Source organism: Schistocerca piceifrons, chromosome 5, assembly GCF_021461385.2.
Source record: "Schistocerca piceifrons isolate TAMUIC-IGC-003096 chromosome 5, iqSchPice1.1, whole genome shotgun sequence".
In the NCBI taxonomy this organism is placed as follows: domain Eukaryota; kingdom Metazoa; phylum Arthropoda; class Insecta; order Orthoptera; family Acrididae; genus Schistocerca; species Schistocerca piceifrons.
In genome coordinates, this window is record NC_060142.1 from 271,561,227 (window position 1) to 271,581,335 (window position 20,109).

At 42.9% G+C, this 20,109-nt stretch overlaps 1 protein-coding gene across 1 annotated transcript in view; it reads left to right on the forward strand.

Moving 5' to 3' along the window:
* Positions 1 to 20,109, forward strand: part of LOC124798294 (scm-like with four MBT domains protein 1) — a 194,800-nt gene that overhangs the window by 12,190 nt on the left and 162,501 nt on the right. Inside the window, exon 2 of the mRNA XM_047261622.1 lies at positions 10,611 to 10,684. Within this exon, the coding sequence (XP_047117578.1) occupies positions 10,611 to 10,684 (74 nt within the window). The remainder of the gene's footprint in view (positions 1 to 10,610; positions 10,685 to 20,109) is intronic.

Sequence of the window (20,109 nt, forward strand, 5' to 3'; positions counted from 1 at the left end):
TCTCAGATTCTGCATGATCATGTACCTCTTCTTCTTTTTCGGAAGGAAGCAATAATATCTTTGTTTGAATTGTTGAAGTTAATTTAATTAGTTTTTCGTTAGGATATTTTGCTTCACACAGTCGTTTTTTATTAATTGGCGATTCACCAACGGACTGCAAAGAAGCATTCAACCTTTCTAAGGCCTCACTTGCTGCAATGTCTTGTACGTCACTATCACATAAAACCTTTTCACTTTCTTGTTACACCACAGAATACAGTAGATCCTCATCATTTTCTGTGCTAGACATATCACAAATTTCTACTTGTGCAATTTTTTTACGGCAGTTGTCACACACTTTTTGATTTAAAGTTAAGAAAGGTTTTCTTGCTATCATCCATTGTGAAACAGGCCGTAAGTTTTTCTTGTGGTTATTGTGGCCCTTTTCATTAAATGGATTACAGCACAAAGCTGAAATTGTAGGCATTTTATATTTATCAAGTGAACAAACTAATTAAAAAAAATGTTTTTGAAGTTGAATGCCTCAGCTTTCTATATTGAATACTACACAATATTACTTCTCTATTCTTTCACTTCCTGTAAAAAAATATTTCATTATCTTAATAGTATGCAAACATTAACTGGTTGTAGGCATACAAACTTACAGACTCTTGTGAGGTTTGTACAAAAGTACCTTCAAGCTAGATTCAAAACACATTTCAGAGTTAATCACATAAATTAACCAGAGATAAAATACTGAATAGTTTGCAGATAGTAACACCAAAGAATCATTTTATATATAATATTTAAAATGAGAGATAGCTTCCTTTTTTCCCCCTCGTGGTTTTACAGCTATTAATAAATAGTTAGCACTAGAAAGTTTAATAAGCAGTTATTCATTTCAAAAGTACAATTTGTGGACCTGTAACAAAATCTAACACTGTAATATTTTCATGTGTAGCAAAATAATAGAAATTCACCTATCTGACTGTGATTTTGGAGAAACGTGGTAAACATAAAAGTGCTTTTGATAGTGATCCCATGCTCATCCCAAGTTGAATCTTTCAGAATATGTAGATGTAAAGTGTATCTTTCACATATATTTTTTTGAGAATTTTAAAAATACAGTTTTTTAAAATTTGATAAATTCAACAATGTTGTTTTTATAAACAATGTGTATCTATATATTAAACTAATGATGTTTGGTGTCATATAAAAGCTCTTTACAAGAGCTTTCCAATTAAGTAAATTTTATTGTTCTAGCTTAATTGGAATACGAGTTATAAAGAAAACAACTTTGTTCTGCGAGTCAAAAATTTGTAATTTTTTTCAATTTTTGAAAGTCCATTACTCAGTAACTTTTTATCAGAAAAATGTGAAAAAATTAATTTGTGGTACTATTTATGAGCACTATAGGCATACTTAATTTCATTTAAATCCAAGAGGGTAAGGTTGAAAACGATGGTTTCATTTGTTGATTTGACGTGGAATGACCCGTCCACATTCCTCCAGAACCTCAACTACTTCTCCCCCATTTGCTTCATCTGGTCCTACTCAACCCAACAAGCCACCTTCCTAGATGTTGACATCCACCTCAGAGATGGCTACATCAGTACCTCCATCCATATCAAACCTACTAACCTCCACCAATACCTCCACTTTGACAGCTGCTGCCATTCCATACCAAGAAGTCCCTTCCATACAGCTTGGTCACCCATGGTCATCGCATCTGTAGTCCCTCTCGAAATACACCAAGGGTCTCACTGATGCCTTCACAGACTGTAATTGTCCTCCCATCCTTGCACAAAAACAAATCTCCCTGCCTTATCTTTCCAGTCTCCCACCACCTTCCAAAATCTCACTGTCTGGCCACAGAGGAGCATTCCCCTTGTAATTCGTTACCACCCAGGACTGGAGCAACTGAATTACATCCTCCGCCAGATTTTTGACTACCTCTCGTTGCACCCTAAAATGAGAAATATCCTGCTCCCCTATCCTTCCCACCTCTCCCACAGTGGCGTTCCGCCGTCCACTGAACCTACATAATATACTCGTCCATCCTTACACAACCCCTGCTCCCATCCTCTTACCTCATGGTTCATAACCCTGTAATAGAGCTAGATGCAAGACCTGTCCTGTACATCCTCCCACCACCACCTACACCTACTGTAGTCCAGTCACAAACATCACCTATCCCACCAAAGGCAGGGCTACCTGTGAAACTATTCATGTGATCTACAAGCGTAGCTGCAACCACTATGCTGCATTCTATGTGGGCATGACAACCAACAAACTGTCTGTCCACATGAATGGCCACTGACAAATTGTGGCCAAGAAACAAGTGGACACATGCTGCTAAACATGACATCCTTCATTTCAGTGACTGCTTCACAGCCTGTGACATATGGATCCTTCCCACCAACACCAGCTTTTCTGAGTTGTGCAGGTGGGAACCTTCCTTACAATACAGTCCCGTAAGCCTCCTAGCCTCAAATTTTGTTAGTCACTGTCCTCACCCATCCAGCCCCTTCCCTGTTCCCATTCCAGCACTGCACAGCCGTCATTCCACCACCACATTCAGTCTTTTTATTTCTCACCTTTGGCACTATTCCCCCCCCCCCCCCCCCCCAACACCTCTTGCCTGCCCTCCGTCTAAGCTGCAGTACTTCAGTGCCTGCCATCCCTACCTTACTATCCCTCTCCTTCCCGGTCCCAGCCTCCTCCTTACCCCCACCCAGTCACCACCCCCATCATGCACTATCCCTCCCCTTCCCCGTCCCAGCCACCTCCTTACCCCCACCCAGTCACCACTCCCATCATGCACTGGTGCTGCTGTTCGCAGTGTGGCTTCAGTTGCCTGAGACTGCAATTGTGTGTGTGAGTTGCATTTTGTGTGTGTGTGTGTGTGTGTGTGTGTGTGTGTGTGTGTGTGTGTGTGTGTGAGGTGTATCTGTCATATGTTTTTGATGAAGGCCTTACTGGCTGAAAACTTTATATTGTAGTGCTTGTCCATGACTCAGCATCTCTGCTATATGGTGCGTAGCAACTTTCCTTTTCATAACATTGTTACATTCCATCGTGGATTTTCCATTGTTTAGCAAATTTAGTAAGGTGTATGCAGAATGAGGTACTTGGTTTGGGAGTCTGAAGGACACTGTATCAAGGATCATATGCCCACAACACACAGCTGCGTGACCTTGCAGATTGTTGATGCAGTATCTGATGCCCCAAATTCTCCCCACCAATAATTGATAATTATACTTATTAATATTGATCCTACTTCCTCCCCCATCATCATGTGTTTTAGTGTTTTTTATTATCCACACTTACCCATGGCACACATACTTCCGATCCTCTATGAAACTCATCCTCCTCCTCCTTTCTTCCATTATCCAATCACACACATACTCCCAGACCTCATATCCCACATTTGTGTACGTATTTGTTCATGTTTTTGCTTATCTGTGCATGTTTTTGAGTGTCTACATGTTTTTGATGCTCTTTTCTCTTATCCAGCTCCCCTAACAACATTTTAACACCTTATTTGGCCCATTTCCACATCATTCCCATTTCCCCTATGCAATCCTTGCAAAATGAAGCTCTGATCCATCTTTCTGCATCAGTTCAGAAGAGTATCCCTTTCCCTGGCTAAAACTCAGTCCCACATCCTGTGTCTTAATTGCTGCCTAAATCATGGTATCCGCCCTAACGGCCTAACCATAAAAATTCCCTTCTCTGGACCCCACCTCCTCCATTCACAATGACTTTCAGTTTTTTTTTCAGATCCCGCAAGTCCCAGATTCTCACAAACCTGGCACTGTACATCTCCATGGCACAGGAAATACAAGAACCACCTCTGCTCCCACTGCATGATTTTGCTACTACACATTCCCTCCTACATACATCTCATCTCTGAGATTGAATTACTTGCTCCCCAGCACCTGTAGGAGTATTCCTCACACCACCTCTATAAGTTATTGAACTTGCTTACATCCTACTTCCACCTAGTGGCACCACTATCCAATCCCTATACTACCATAAATGGTCCTCTTTGTGAACCCCTAAAAGGACCCGAAGCCTGCCTAGCTGACCTTTTCGTCTTGCCACATCCCCCAAAACTCCCTACCAACTCTCCACCAGATCCGCAACTGAAACTGTTCTGTAACACTGTTTGTTAACCTTTCCATCAAAACCTTCAGCCCCACAGAAGTTTGAGTCCTCTCCAAAGACATCACCTTTAGCCCTACACCCAAATTTAACCATGTTGGACTTCTTAGAAACCTACTGTTCTTCTCCCGATCCCTACAGTGGAACCACTTCTTTTCCACCAATCCCACCAACCAAAGCTGAACTAATCCTAACACTGACTCTCCCTCTACCGGTTCATACCACCATCCAACTGTGATTCCCCTCCCCCGTAACCACCTGCTGGTCACCTTCCAGAAATTCCTTATCTCCAACTTGGCCGCACCATCCTTAAGCAGGTCTCTTCCTCAGAACACCAAGCTGTTAGCAGAAGAAAGACAGCTGTACACTACCTCGGAACAAATCCTGACCTAGTCATCCTACCTGCAGACCAAGGTTCCACCACTTTCGCTATGGATCGCAGTGACCACCTGTTGTATGACCTCTGCCAATTATTAACTCGTCCACCTATAAACTCTGCCAGAGAGATCCCATTCCAGAAGTCCAGCAAAACCTCCAGTCCCCGCTTAAAGGCCATCCTTCCCAGAACCTCTCCCCTGAATCAGTTTCCCTCCTCCTTTGTCTCTTCACACACCCATCTTCTACATGCTGCCCAGTATCCACAAGCCGAACAGTCCTGGACTCTTCTTTGTATCTGGTTATTGTGTCCCCACTGAATGAATTTCAGCCCTCATTGACCAACACCTCCAACCAATTGCAAGTAATTTAGCCTCCCACGTCAAAGATACTGACCACCGTTGACGCCACCTCCCTATACACTAACATCCCTCATGCTCACGGTCTTACCGCTACTGAATACTACCTTGCTCAGTTTCTTCAGATTCCAAACCCAATGCCTCCTTCCTCACAAATACTTCACCTTCGAAGTTTGGTGTACAAACAAATCCACAGTAAAGCTATGGGCACCTGCATGGCACCCTCCTATGCCAACCTGTTTATGGGTCATCTAGACGAGACCTTCGTAGCCTTCCAAATGCCAAACCCCTAGTCTGGTTTAGGTTCTTTGATATTATCTTTATGATCTGGACTCAAGACCTAGACACTCTGTCTTCATCCTTTCATAATCTCAATGCCCTCTCTTTCATCTCCTTAACCTGGTCCTCCTCAACACTGTGTGCCACCTTCCTGGATGTTGACCTCCTCTACACCTCTGTCCACATGAGACCCAGCGACCACATATAGTACTTGTATTTTGACAGCCTTCAATCCCTTCCATACCAAAAAATCCCTCCCAAGCTGGAGTGGTTCCTTTGAAAGGGCATGGCAGATTTCCTTCCTCCATTTTTCTCGAATGCGAGCTTGTCAACAGGATGTTAAATACTAGTCTACTTTTCCTCGGTCTCTTTCAGGGATATGAGGCAAGGGGCTAGAAGTAAGGGTGGGGTAGGGATGGATATGGGTATTGTGTAGGTTTGGGTGGGCGGCAGAATACCCTTTTGGGAGGGACGGGGAGGATATTTCTCATTTCAGGGCATAATGAGAGGTAGTTGAAACACTAGTGGAGAATGTGATTCAGGTTCCAGTCCTGGGTAGTAGTAAGTCACAAGAAGAGTGGTCCTTTGTGACTGAGCTATGGGTACGTGGGCGAGATGAGACAGGCAAGGGAAATCCATTTCTGTACAAGGTTGGTAGGGCAATTTCTGTCTGTGAAGGCCTTGGTGAGAACCGTGGCATATTTGCAGAGAGACTGCTCATCATTACAGATGTTACAACCTCAAGTGGCTACATTTGATGTGGACGGAGGTACTGATGTAATCATCCTTGAGGTGTATGTTGACATTGAGGAAGGTTTGTTGTGAGGCTGAGGAGATGCGACTGGGGCAGCAGGTGTTGAGATTGTGCAGGAAAGTGCATAGGCTGTCCTCACCTTTAATCCAGATCATGAAGATGTCATCAATGAGTCTGATTCAGGTGAGGGGTTTGGGATTTTGGGCAGTTAGAAATGATTCCTCTATATGGCCCTCTGGCACCTTTCTGATTTTGCACTAGAACTGCACCCTATCTCATAACCAGCATTCTTGTCATACAATGCTAGGAATGGAGAAGATGTTGGTGCATCCTTAAGGACAAGTAAACACCTTTCTTGTATCTCATTCCAGGAAAATTTTGTGTGTCCCTGCGGTAGTTCTTGCAAGGTACAGAAGGATGAATCGCCTGCAGTAAAAGCTGATTTTCACATAGCAGATGTGCTGAAGAATAAAAAAAAATGTGATTGCTTGTATTTTCTTTGGATCGGGACGGACATCATCGCCATTCACTAGATACTCCAAGATCTTTATTTCTTTGGTGGTGAAGAGGCACTTTATCTGATTCAGGGGGGATTCTGCAGTCTCAACAGCCTGCAGCACAGTTGTCAGGCGACTTACATGATCAAATGTGTTTGTGAAAACAACAGTGTCATCCAGATAGCAAAGTTGCGTCATCTATTTAAGGCATCAAAGCAGGTTGTCCATCAAATATTCGAAGGTGGCTGGAGCATTACACAGTCCAGCACAACTTTAAACTCATAGAGACTATCACAAGATAGGAAGGAGTTCTTTCCTGGTCTCAGTATTGCCAATCTCAGTTTGCTAGTAGACTGTCTGCATGTCCTTAGTTGAAAAATTCTTTGCTACTTTCAAGCAGCCTCTGGTGCCATTAATGGGTGGCAATGGATACATATCTTTCATCATAATTTTTTTCAGTTATCGGTACTTCACATAGAAATGCCACGTGCTGTCCTCCTTCACAAGAACCACACGGACACCAAGAACCATCTGAAGGTTCAATGATATTATTTTGCAGCATCTTCTCCACTTCCTCCTGGATTATCCATCATTCAACCAGCAGCACACTAAATGAGTGGCTGATTGGTGGATGGTCCCCAATGTTGTTACAGTGTTTTGTCTTGGACTGCTTGGTCTGTCTTTTCTCCACTTCAGATCCGAAAGCTTTAAAAAAATCACCGACATTGTTCCTTGTTCTGGCCAGATCCTGTTGTCAGTTCAACAGTAGCTTCCTCTTTTGTGTTGTCCGTAGTGGTAGCAGGGAGGAAGCAGCTGCCTTTCCTGGACTGGTTCCACTATCCCAACCACATACCTTTTTGTTATGAGATGTGGCTGCTTGTGACAATTTGTGATTCAAAATTCTCCTTCCTACCTACAATGGTTATGGCTGCTGCAGGCATGTAGGTTTCTTCTGTAGCCTGAGTTGCTTTCTGTGGTTGTGTAATTAAGCATCTCTGTTGACAATGGAACTCACCTTGCTGGTGACTGGATAACAAAGTCTTCAATGGCAAACTACTGCCCAGAGTGATCTACATTATTTGTGCTGATTGATAGCTTTGTCAGTCTGCAGTTCTGATCTTTCATAACGTATGACTGCTTGTAATGCCTACAAGTAGTCTCATCCAAGAATAACATTATGACTACCTTCTGTTAAAATTACATATTCGAAGGGCTACATTCTGTCATTCTTGTAATACATCTTCCTGTCACCTGGATGTATTTCCCATTTGTGACCTTCAGCACAACCGCTTTCATATCACAGAACATGGTCTTCTTTAACTGGTGGTGATAAGCATTTGGCATTACAGAAAAAGAAGCCCCTGAGTGGTCGCCTCACGTACTTTTCCCAAATTCGGTGGCTCGGCAAGCAGTTGGTTTCTCTGTAAGATGACGGGGAACGGCATGTTAGGGAGTGACTCCATCCAGAATACAGAAGTGACTTTGTCCCACAAGTTTGACCATTGGCATCTGCCATTAACTGGTGGGAATAAGACTGTTGTGATGATTGATGTCTTGTGGCATAGTAGTCATAAATTTCTCGTGTTATTTTTGTGCAGTAGTGTACAATGTGTCCAGGTGAAAGCAGACTGGCATGTTGCCCCCCATTTTGCAAATGTCTGTTCTTCTGTGGGTTGCTGTGCTTGGCAGAAGAGTTCTGTGTACCTATGTGTGTCAAATGGCAGAGTCCATTCTTCATGACACATTGAGGTTGGTGCCAAGGCACGATATACGTCTTCTTTAATGTTCTGTGTTACCACGTGATGTATGGAGTCAACATTCAGAGTCACTATTTTTTTGTGTTCTACATCCAACTGGCTGCGATAAGGAAAGGTTATGCCAGTCTTCCACAACTGTCGTAGGGACCACGGTCAGGAGTCGATCATACATCTTGTGTCAGACTGCTTTCTGTTGCATTTCCTTGATGCATTGACACCACTTGATGAATTTTTCAGTTGTTGTGACATTCTTTAGCAGAAGAGCTTGTCCATGCCTTCTGCGACTGCTTTCATCAATTGTGCAATTTTGTCAGCTTCCTTCATATTCATACACAAAGCTGCAAAAGTACAAAACATTCTGTATGTGGAACTGTATCATTTCTTCATGACATTGAGCCCTTTTCTTCAGTTGTTCCTGTGCTAAGCCAAGCTAACTTTTAACTTGCTGCTGGTTGTCACCAAATTGTTTAGTTCAGCCTAGAATATGTCCCAGCTATTAAGCTTCCCTTCATTGTTCTCTAACCATAGCTGGGATGTGCTATGTGCTGTCTGAGACAAAGTATACATTTGCAAAGCACATCATGTCGCCATATGATTCAGTCAAACCCACTTCATTGGGTCCTGACCAGAGTCCCTGGTAAACACTGATAGGTACCTTATGTGCAGCTGATTTACTGCTGGCTTGGAATCTGCTGGTTTCATGAGTATAAGTACTGGACATCTCCACCACACAGTATCGCATTGTTACCAGAATGAATTCTTAATCTGAAAGCAGGGTCATCATTGAGTTACAATGCTTATCACTGAAAACATGTTTATTTCAAACACCAACATGCAGCCAGAACAGAACTGGCATTGTGGATGGAGAGTGCAGTTGTTCATGCAGACTTCAGAAATTCCAGAATGTTGGTAATGACTCATTCACTGAATATTCCAAATATGCACACATTACAAACATAAATGATATTTCAGTAACCTTCCATTAACTACAAGTACTAAATAACAAATAATTGCTGGTGGTCAGGTTTGAACTGGTGGCTCACAGCACTCCAGCCAGTGACACTTACCATTACATCACATTGTCTGCGCCCTGATTGTGCCAATATTTACTTGATTACAGTTTTATTTTTCAAAATATATAATGCAATTTTGTAACTGACGCTTCTATTTGCCACGTAGCTACCAGAAAATTTTGAATCCCTGAATTTAAATATTCAGGTAATGTGTAGAAAAAGTGGTTAATGAGGTATGTTTTAATTTTCTTTTGAATTGGTAGGATCCCAGCTAGATGAGAGCTTGTTGCAACTCTGGATCCTGGACAAGGAGGCAAAATTTACGTGTCAGTTGTTTGTCTTGTATTGTGACTGTATATTTCAGTTCAGTGAAAGTGATTTTTATTTCAAGAAACATAAACTATTAAGGAGTAAATGTATTGGGAAGTGAGTGTAAGAATTCCATAAAAAGGTTTCTTCAAGATGTAAGATTACCTGAAAGTCTGTTGCTCATATTTCCTGATGCCACTGTTATAATAATTTGTTAATGTTCTTAAGTGTATGATAATTCCTAGTGCACATGATAACTTCTGGTTTCTCCATGGCTGCTCTATAGAAGTACAATGCTAATTTAAACTGTGTAACGATAATATCCATACCAGTGGTTACATGAGATCCATATACCAGTGGTTACATGACATTCAGGGAGGCAGATTATGTTAACTGGGTTTTATTTTTACTCTTTTGGAATTATAATTTGTGTATTGCTGAAAATTCTCTACTAACAGCTTCCGCACGAATACAGTATGGTAAACTTATTCTGTTTAATTACTTTTTCAAAATGAGTGTTTCAGTTCTGATCTCTCCTAGAATTTGGTTTCTTTCTGTCCTCCCTACACTTAAAAAGGTGCTATTTAAGACCTATGTCCTTCTGTGTTTTACTACCTGCTTAAGGTTTTATTGTTAACCCAGTCAGTCTCCCTTATCTATCCTGTTGAGGTGAAGGACGTGTCCAAAGTAATTCTACCTGCTGGTGGAATCAACATAAACCACAACAATTTGTGACACTGCACTCACTAGAGGCAGCAATTCCAACTAGTAATTAACGTTCCTGGCAGAAGGATGTAAATGAGATTGATAACATCAGCCAATTTCATATACAGACTCAACTGGCATGATATGATGCTGATGCTATCTCTACAAGGTCACACACTCTAGAATACTTGGATCTCTGTTTCACCCTCTGTAACCACTATGCTCTCTTTTGTAAAATCCTTACAGGGTGACCCTATGCCCTCTATCATCAGCACTGGGTTTTAAAAGAAACTAGTGGCCATGCGATAAAATATGTATTTCTTTTATGACTTTATACATTTAATGTATACACTGATTTATTGGTTTGTATATTTAACAACATTTTTTTCTGTATATTTATTGTTTCACCTTTACAGATGACAGTTTCATTTGGCAAGATTACCTGGAAGCGACAGGCACCAAGGCAGTTGCCCATGCTCTCTTTACACATGTGAGTGTGCAAAGTATTGAAATTTATACCTATCAGTATGTATTGTAAGTTGTTTCTTTGTTGATTTTGGTTTGATTTATTCAGTTAAACATAGAACACATTTATGTGTACCTCTACCCACTGCAGGTCTTAGGGCACAGAAATTACTTGGGCATGGTACAGTGCTATAACGTGCTCAAAGAAAGTTAATATGTCAGCTGAATTTATTAGTTGCAATACACACTGGTGATAGGGTACAAGTTTTTTTTTTTTTTTTAAAAAAAGAATAAATAAATAATCATTCCACTTGCTAATTGGCACCATTCAGACAGGTATTGGAGGTATTCTTAAATCAGGGGCGTTTACTTGGCAGAAAATCGAGTCCAGTACCTTTGCCATGATTTATCTCTGGCAACACCAGAACTTAGTATCTGATCTGTGCACAGGGCTGTATCAAGGGCATGGTGAGATATGTTCCTGCCAAGGGCACATACACAGAGATAGTGCAAAACTGACTTGAATGAAAACAGCCAAGGAAAATCTAGTTTAAGATAGAGAGATATGTGAGTTCTCCTACCCCCTATGTCCTACCTTCTGCCTACAAGAAGAAGCCTTACCCACAGACCACAACAGTAAATGCATGCTGTTGTTGCAGTGACATTTCTACAGCGTCTATTTGTCAGAGTAGTATTGTGAAGAAACGACTACTATGGAGCAGATGTCTGTCGCTGATTTGGTTTATGTGGCAACAGAACACTCTTCCCACACCAGCCACCTACACAGCTCTCTCATATTCAACAGTGGAGTTCTTGCTGCTTCTTTGCTGTGGTATTGTGGGATTTCAGTGGTTTGCAGGCAGGTGCTGAAGCAAATACACTATTTTAATGAAGGTTTCTGATTTTTCTCAGTTTCTGCCGACAGTCGACCGGAGTGAGACACAGTAGTGGGGGAAGAAAACAGGGTATAAGTAGTGTACTAGATACTCCATCCAGTACTTTTCCTCTGAAACTTGACCTTCTCTTGACATGTTGAATGTTGACAAGAACACAGCCATATAACATTGTTGACAACTGTAGGTATTTTGACTGGTGAGCACCCTGTCATTTTCAAGGTACAAGTGAAATGAGAGATAGTGCATGCAACTAATACCTCTAATACTTTTCCACAAACCTGTATTTTTACTAAACCTGTTTACAAAATAAAATTTGCTAAAGCCATAAAAATTACTGGAAGGTAGTTTTGTGAGGGAGAAGAGGAAGGAAGGGCACAGCTTTGGTACTTCTGTGAGGGACACAGGACCATCAAGGCATGGCTCTACCCGTGCATCTGTTGGTTCCCTGTACAGCTCATCTGGAGTTAATCAGCATTGCATATTAACTATAAAATTTATAGGTGCTCCCTCATAGCATCCTACATCATCTTTCTAGCTGGTTCTACTAAATGGATGAGATTTAGCTAACCCTCTCCATTCCACATCTTTCCCCAAAACATTTTTAGTGTAAGATGAAGCTTGTCCCCACTGTTTCCCCCTTCTTTCAGCAAACTACAAAGAAAATGTGTGTGAACAATTCTCATCTACAGTGATGACACCAGCAACAGTGTACAGTGCTGCTGTTAGTGCCAGTCTTCTCATTCACTTTGAACCAATGACTGCTAAATAACACACAGTAGTGCTTCAGATCCTGTGACATCAGCGTTAGGTACAATGATACTTGGGGTATCTGAAGTGTAAATTTGTGCATTGGTCTCAGTTTACTTTTACACTATGTGATCAAAAGTATCCTGACACCTGGCTGAAAATGACTTACAAGTTCGTGGTGCCCTCCATCGGTAATGCTGGAATTCAATATGGTGTTGGCTCATCCTTAGCCTTGATGACAGCTTCCACCCTCTCAGGCGTACATTAAATCAGGTGCTGGAAGGTTTCTCGGGGAATGGCAGCCCATTCTTCACGGAGTTCTGCACTGAGGAGAGGTATCGATGTCGGTCGGTGAGGCTTGGCACAAAGTTAGCGTGCCAAAACGTTCCAAAGGTGTTCTATAGGATTCAGGTCAGGACTCTGTGCAGCCCAGTCCAATACAGGGATGTTATTGTCTTGTAACCACTCCGCCACTGGCTGTGAATTACGAACAGGTACTTGATCATGTTGAAAGCTGCAGTCGCCACCCCGGAACTGCTCTTCAACAGTGGGAAGCAAGAAGGTGCTTAAAACATCAATGTAGGCCTTTGCTGTGATAGTGTCACACAAAACAGCAGGAGTGCAAGTCCCCTCCGTGAAAAACACGACCACACCATAACACCACCACTTCCGAATTTTACTGTTGGCTCTACACACACTGGCAGATGACGTTCACCGGTCATTCGCCATACCCACAAGCTGCCACCGGATCGCCCCATTGTGTACTGTAATTTGTCACTCCACACAATGTTTTTCCACTGTTCAATCGTCCAATATTTACGCTCCTTACACCAAGCGAGGCACTGTTTGTCATATACTGGCATGATTTGTGGTTTATGAGCAGCCGCAGGACCATGAAATCCATGTTTTTTCACCTCCTGCCTAACTGTCATAGTACTTGCTGTGGATCCTGATACAGTTTAGAATTCCTGATGCAGTTTGGAATTCCTATGTGATTGTCTGGATAGAGGTCTGCCTATTACACATTACGACCCTCTTCAGCTGTCGGTGGTCTCTGTCAGTCAACAGATGAGGTCGGCCAGTACACTTTTATGCTGTATGTGTCCTTTCATGTTTCCACTTCATTATTGCGTTGGAAACAGTGGACCTCTCTAGGTTTCTCTTCAGTGGCCTCACCTCCAAGGAAGGTCACACCCTTAGTTTTCCAGGTTGTGGCGGTAGGTGATCGGAACGGCAATGGAGACCTTGATCGGTGTCTTGGGGAGCATCCTATACTTGCGGCGATAGTGACCTATGTCGTCCTGCACTCACATCTTCTTGTTCGTCTTTATCGTTCCGGAGTTGACGTCGGCTAAGATCGGTCTGCTGTCTTCTGGCGTGAGCATCATCAAATATCTGCCACCTTTCTCGACAATAGTGCACCACATGCCCCGGCCGTCTGCAGTGGAAACATACTGATCCAGGGTCCTCCAGACATCAGTCTTTACCGAGTGAGGTGGCGCAGTGGTTAGCACACTGGACTCGCATTCGGGAGGACGACGGTTCAATCCCGTCTCCAGCCATCCTGATTTAGGTTTTCCGTGATTTCCCTAAATCGTTTCAGGCAAATGCTGGGATGGTTCCTTTGAAAGGGCACGGCCGATTCCCTTCCCCATCCTTCCCTAACCTGAGCTAGCGCTCCGTCTCTAATGACCTCGTTGTCGACGGGACGTTAAACAACACTAACCTAACCTAACATCAGTCTTTCTTGGTGCCCAAACAGGTTACTCATGCGACATTGTATGAACGTAACTCCGCCTGGGTCTCAACTTTTTCACTTTTGTAAAGGAAATGAAGGACTTGAGATTGGGTTCTTGAAGCGTCTCGGTTTTTTGTTCATCATGCAATCCAAGTGCCTTCTGAAAATCTCGCATACAGACGTATGACTCAAGTGTCACCCAATCACCTGACCATTTTCGAAGTCCATGAGTTCCACGGAGTGCCCCATGCAGCTCTCTCACAGTGTCTAATGACTACTGAAGTCGCTGACGTGGAGTACCTGGCAGCTGGTTGCAGCAAAATGCACCTGATATGTAAAACATATGTTTTTGGAGGTGTCCGGATTCTTTTGATCACATAGTGTATGTAAGCACAGCCTAGTCTTGAATTTAAATTATGTACTTCTCTCTGCCTTTGAAAGAGCTAAATTCACTTATAGATATTTCTTGTTGTGAGGTCAAAATGAAAGTCAATTGCCCTTCACTGACAGCTAGAAGCTGTTTTGGCAACTGTGATCTGGCTGGTGTAATAGCAAGACAGTCATTATTGTGAAGGCACCACAGTGATTGCCCAACTATTCTTGTTGCCAGTGTAGTCCATAGAGGCCACTTGTTTGGCACCGACTGGTCACCCAATGGCATCTGGTGGACCACCTCAACATCTGGAGATGCTTCGCAAGGAAAGTTGTATATTGCTAATTGCTTCTAATGGATAGGGCTGAGGCTTTATCTTCTACTGATAATGAGACAGAGCTAGTAGGTCTTGCTTCTCCTGTTCTTGCAATAGTCTCTTTTCTGTTGGAGTGGTGTTACCCATAATGGGTAGAATAGGGTCTGGAAGTTGTGGACAGTTCCAGTGCTAGGCAGATGTTCCTTCAGAGAAATGATGTCACATGAGGAAAACAAACAAAATGTCTGTTTGGAGTGTATCCCTGGAGAAATTGTGTGCCACGTAGAAGAGACCATTTGGGGAACAATTGGAAGCACAGATTGTCGTCAGTTGCAGATTGTCACCCATGCTGGTGCCAGTAATATCTGTCACCTGGGTTATGAGACTATTTTTAGTGATTTTCAGAGGCTGGTGGATCTGGTGATGATGCGTAATGTCTTTTGTGTGCTCTCTGCATAGTTGTTGATTTCCTTATTGTATCAGGGACTGATCGAGGCCCTTCAGTTTGGATCCAAGTGGAGGGTCTAAACCAGAAACTTATTTGGGTTTATGATGGCTGCAGCTGTAGATTCCTTGAACTTCACTGCACGTTCGAGACTTTTTAAATTGCCCAAGGTAGGTTAGGAGTGCACTATACACTAGAAATGGTTGGTTGGATGGAAGAGTATATGTGGAATGCACATGGTAATATTTTTTTTAGACTGTATTAAACTCTGAGACCTCTCACAAGAAAAAAATTACCAGCATATAAATGAGTTTTTAAAACACAATCAATAGCAAGTGGTGGGAGTGAGGATCTTATGGTTTTAATACTTAATTGCTGGAGTATTCACAGCAAAGTTCCAAAGCTGATAGCTTTCCTATAAAGCTGCTCCCACATCATAACTAGCAGTTGAGAGTTGATTGAAATCAAAAGCTTTGGATTTGGAAATTTTTTACAACACATATAACATGTATTGGAAAAATAGAGTAGACTGTCAAAGAGGAAGAGTGTTTACACTGGTATGAAGAAGAGTTAGGTCTGGTGATGTCCAAAATGAATCCAACTGCAAACAGATGTGGACAAGAGTGACCCTGGTTGGTGAACATACACTTATAATCGGATGTTTCTACGTACCCCCAGACTCAGACAGATTGGTCATTAGAAGGGAAAAAATAAAACTGACGTTTCCTGTGAACAACGAGTCCTTTAACCCATGAACAAAAGAAATATTGTCGCAGAAGAAGCTGAGTTGCACTGTGGTGTATTCGATATGATACTAAACTGTTGCTTGGAGGGTCGTGAGTTCAAAACTCACCTGGACTGTACAATTTTAATTTCCATATTCGGTTCGCGTACATTCTACAAGTATCCACAAATGCCAAGAATGATTGTACTGGAATGTTCTGTATCTGTATATATACTGTGTGTTCTGGCCTGGCCGGAGGTAGTTCGCTCCGCGCTCTTGTATGTGCAAGTGCTCAATAAACCTTCTTTAAGTGAAGTTAGTGTTCGTCATTCATCCAATTACACCTTCGTCCACGTGACATTATTCTGGTGGAGGCGCTGGGTATTGGATCTTGTGCTAGCGCACATTACCGACGACACAGTGACTCCCATTAGGCCACGACAAAGCCACCATTTACATGGCAAGAAACCCAAGTTCAAGCCATATTCAACAGATTGCAATCTATCAGAGACAAGAAGAAGAGGACGTTACGATGACAGCAACTGTGTGCCACCACATGAGACATCCTTCCGGGTTCTCTGGTGACGATGGCCAAGATCCAAACAAGTGGCTGAAGGTATATGAGCGTATAGCCAAATTTAACAAATGGGATGACACCGTGTGTTTGGCTAACGTATTTTTCTCCTTGGAGGGCACTGCCAAGCAATGGTATGAGAACAATGAGGAGAAGTTCACAAGCTGGGAAGTATTCCAGGCAGAACTGCGCAAGTATTTCGGTGACACACGATGACAGAAGTGCAAGGCTGAAGATAAATTAAAGTGCAGGGCACAGCGTCGAGGAGAAACTACAGCATCCTACATTCAAGACGTCTTGGAGCTGTATAAAATAGTGGATCCTAGAATGAAGGAGGAAGATAAGGGTGCACATTTCATGAAGGGTGTTGCTGAGGACATGTATCAAGCCCTACTCCTGAAGGAGGTTTTGACAGCAGACAACTTCATAAAATGGTGCCAGTATATTGAGACAATGCATTAAAAAAGAGTTACACGCAAGAAGTTTGAACGGCTTCCAAATGTCATATCGATGTCTGTGATGGAGGAAGCAACTGATTTCACAAGTGTTCTTCATCAGATAGTGAGGGAGGAAGTTCAGAAGGCACTTGGATTGCATGGCGAACAAAAAACCGAGATGCTTCAAGAGGTCGTAAGGGAGGAAGTGGAAAGACATTGAACCCAATCTCTAGTCCTTCATTTCTCTTTACAAAAGTGAAAAAGTCGAGACCCAGGCGGAGTTACGTTCATACAATGCTGCATGAGTAACGTGTTTGGGCACCAAGAAAGACTTATGTCTGGAGGACCCTGGATAACCAACCAGTACGTTTCCACTGCAGACGACCGGGGCATGTGGTGCACTATTGTCGAGAAAGGCGGCGGATATTTGATGATGCTCATTCCAGAAGACAGCAGACCGATCTTAGCCGACGTTCGCTCCGGAACAATAAAGACGAACAAGAAGATGTGGGTGCAGGACGACATAGGTCACTATCGCCACAAGGATAGGATGCTCCCCAAGACACAGATCAAGGTCTCCATTGCCGTTCCGATCACCTACCGCCACAACCTGGAAAACTAAAGGGTGCGACCTTCCTTGGAAGTGAGGTCACCGAAGAGAAAAATCCTCCGCTGTCGATCACTTCAAAAATGATAGGAAACTACGTCGATATCTTCATGGATGGCCGACCAGCCCAAGCTCTTGTGGACTCTGGAGCACCATATTCAGTTACTCAGTCATTTCGGAGAAGTACTGTCGCCAGTTGCAGAAAACCATATTCATCGACAGCAAAACATCTCTGCTGCAGGTGGCTAATGGTAAATATGTAGGACCTACAGGAAGATGTACCATTCGTGTGGGTACAAGTGGCCATACACAGCCCTTAAAATTTGTCGTCTTACAAGAGTGTAGTCATGACATCATTTTCGGATGGGACTTTTTGAAAGCTTCTCAGGCAATTATACGAGGGCCGTTCAGAAAGTAACCTCCGGTTGATTTAAAAAAATACACCAAGTTAAATAAAAATATTTTAATATATACATCTTACAACTACATCTTCGCACTATTTTTCTACATAGTCTCCATAGCGATTGAGGCACTTATCGTATCTCTCCACAAGCTTTGAAATTCCTTCTGCATAAAAATCACCCGCTTGTGCCTGGAGCCAGCCTGTGACCGCATCTTTGAGCTCTTCGTCGTCATCAAACCGCTGTGACTCGAGCCATTTCTTCAAATGCATGAAGAGGTGATAATCACTTGGCGCCAGGTCTGGGCTGTAAGGTGGATGGTTGATAACGTCCCACTTGAAGGACTCAAGAAGGGCCGTTGTTCTGCGAGCAGAGTGAGGACGGGCGTTACGGTGCAAAAAAACGATACCGTAAGTCAGCGTACCACGGCGTTTGTTCTGTATAGCCCGTCGTAACTTTTTTATTGTTTCACAGTACACGTCTTGATTAATGGTCGTACCACGTTCCATGAATTCAACCAACAGCACCCCTTTGGCATCCCAAAACACCGTTGCCATCAGTTTTCTGGCAGAAAAATCTTGCGAGGCTTTTCTTGGTTTGGTAGGCGAATTTGAATGTGCCCACATCTTTGATTGTTCTTTTGTCTCAGGATTCACGTACTTAATCCAGGTTTCGTCACCGGTCACGATTCTGTTTAACAATGGTTCTCCTTCGTCCTCATAACGTGACAGAAAGTCTAATGCAGAGGCCATTCTTTGAGTTTTGTGGTGGTCGGTAAGAATTTTGGGCACCCATCGTGCACAGAACTTACGGTAACCCAATCTTGCTGTCACTATCTCGTACAAGAGAGTCTTAGAAATCTGTGGAAAACCAGTAGACAACTCCGACATTGAGAAACGTCGATTTTCACGAACTTTTGCACAACTGTCTGAACGAGTTCGTCAGTCACCAATGATGGTCTACCACTCCTCTCTTCATCATGAACATTTTCTCGTCCACTTTTAAATAAACGTACCCATTCACGGACAACTCCTTCACTCATAACTCTTGGTCCGTACACGGCACAAAGCTCACGATGAATAGCTGCTGCAGAATATCCTTTGGCTGTAAAAAACCTTATGACAGCACGCACTTCACATTTGGCGGGGTTTTCTATTGCAGCACACATTTCAAACTGCCACAAAAACTAAACTAGCGCAGGTACGACGTTCACTCGACCACGGCTTGATGCCGACTGACCTGTTGAGTGCGTGAACGCACAGATGGCGTCGCTACTCCCCCCACAACCCGCACTGTGACCAATCGGAGGTTACTTTCTGAACTGCCCTCGTAGATTGTGGTCACTCAAAGATTATGCTAGATGAGATGAGATACTGTGAACAGGAAGATGCGCATCCGAGTGTGTGGAGACTATGTGTGCTGGACGAAGGGATCTTTCGTGCAGTCAGCGCTAGAAAAGTAAATGTCATGTGTCACGCCATGGGTCAACCCATGGATCTTGTAGTGGAATGTAAGAGAAGCATACCACTGAAGAATAACTTGGCCATCGCAGCCTTTGTTGACTCATTTAAGAATGGATTTGCTGAATTGTGGATAATTAACTGTTGGCGAGAACCGCAGGTCCTTCCGAGACGCATGTGCATAACAAACGCTGAGCCGTTAATTGAAGAACAGCTGAACGTCATAGAAACCTTACATGCTCTGTGTGTGAAATTAGCGCTACTACTTCTAGCTCGACTATCACCAGATCTCACTAAGGAATAACAGAAGAAACTACTTGCCATTCTTCAAGAATTCTCTGAGTGCTTCAATCCACAGGTGAAGAGCAAATTAGACAAATCGATGGTGAAGCACCGGATTTGCACTGGAGACCATCAACCAATAAGCCAGAGAGCATTCCATGTGTCAGCAATGGAACGTCAAATAATTCGCGACGAAGTAGAGAAAATGATGAAGAATGACATCATTCAGACTTTGCAGAGCCCATGACCATCACCAGTGGTCCTCGTCAGGAAGGAGGACGATAGTTGGCGTTTTTGTGTTGATTACAGGAAGCTTAATAAGATAACTAAAAAGGAGGTTTACCCTCTTCTACAAACTGAAGATACACTAGATTGTCTGAAGGGGGCTAAGTTTTTCTCAACCATGGACATGTACTCGGGATACTGGCAAATCGAAGTAGATGAGGCTGA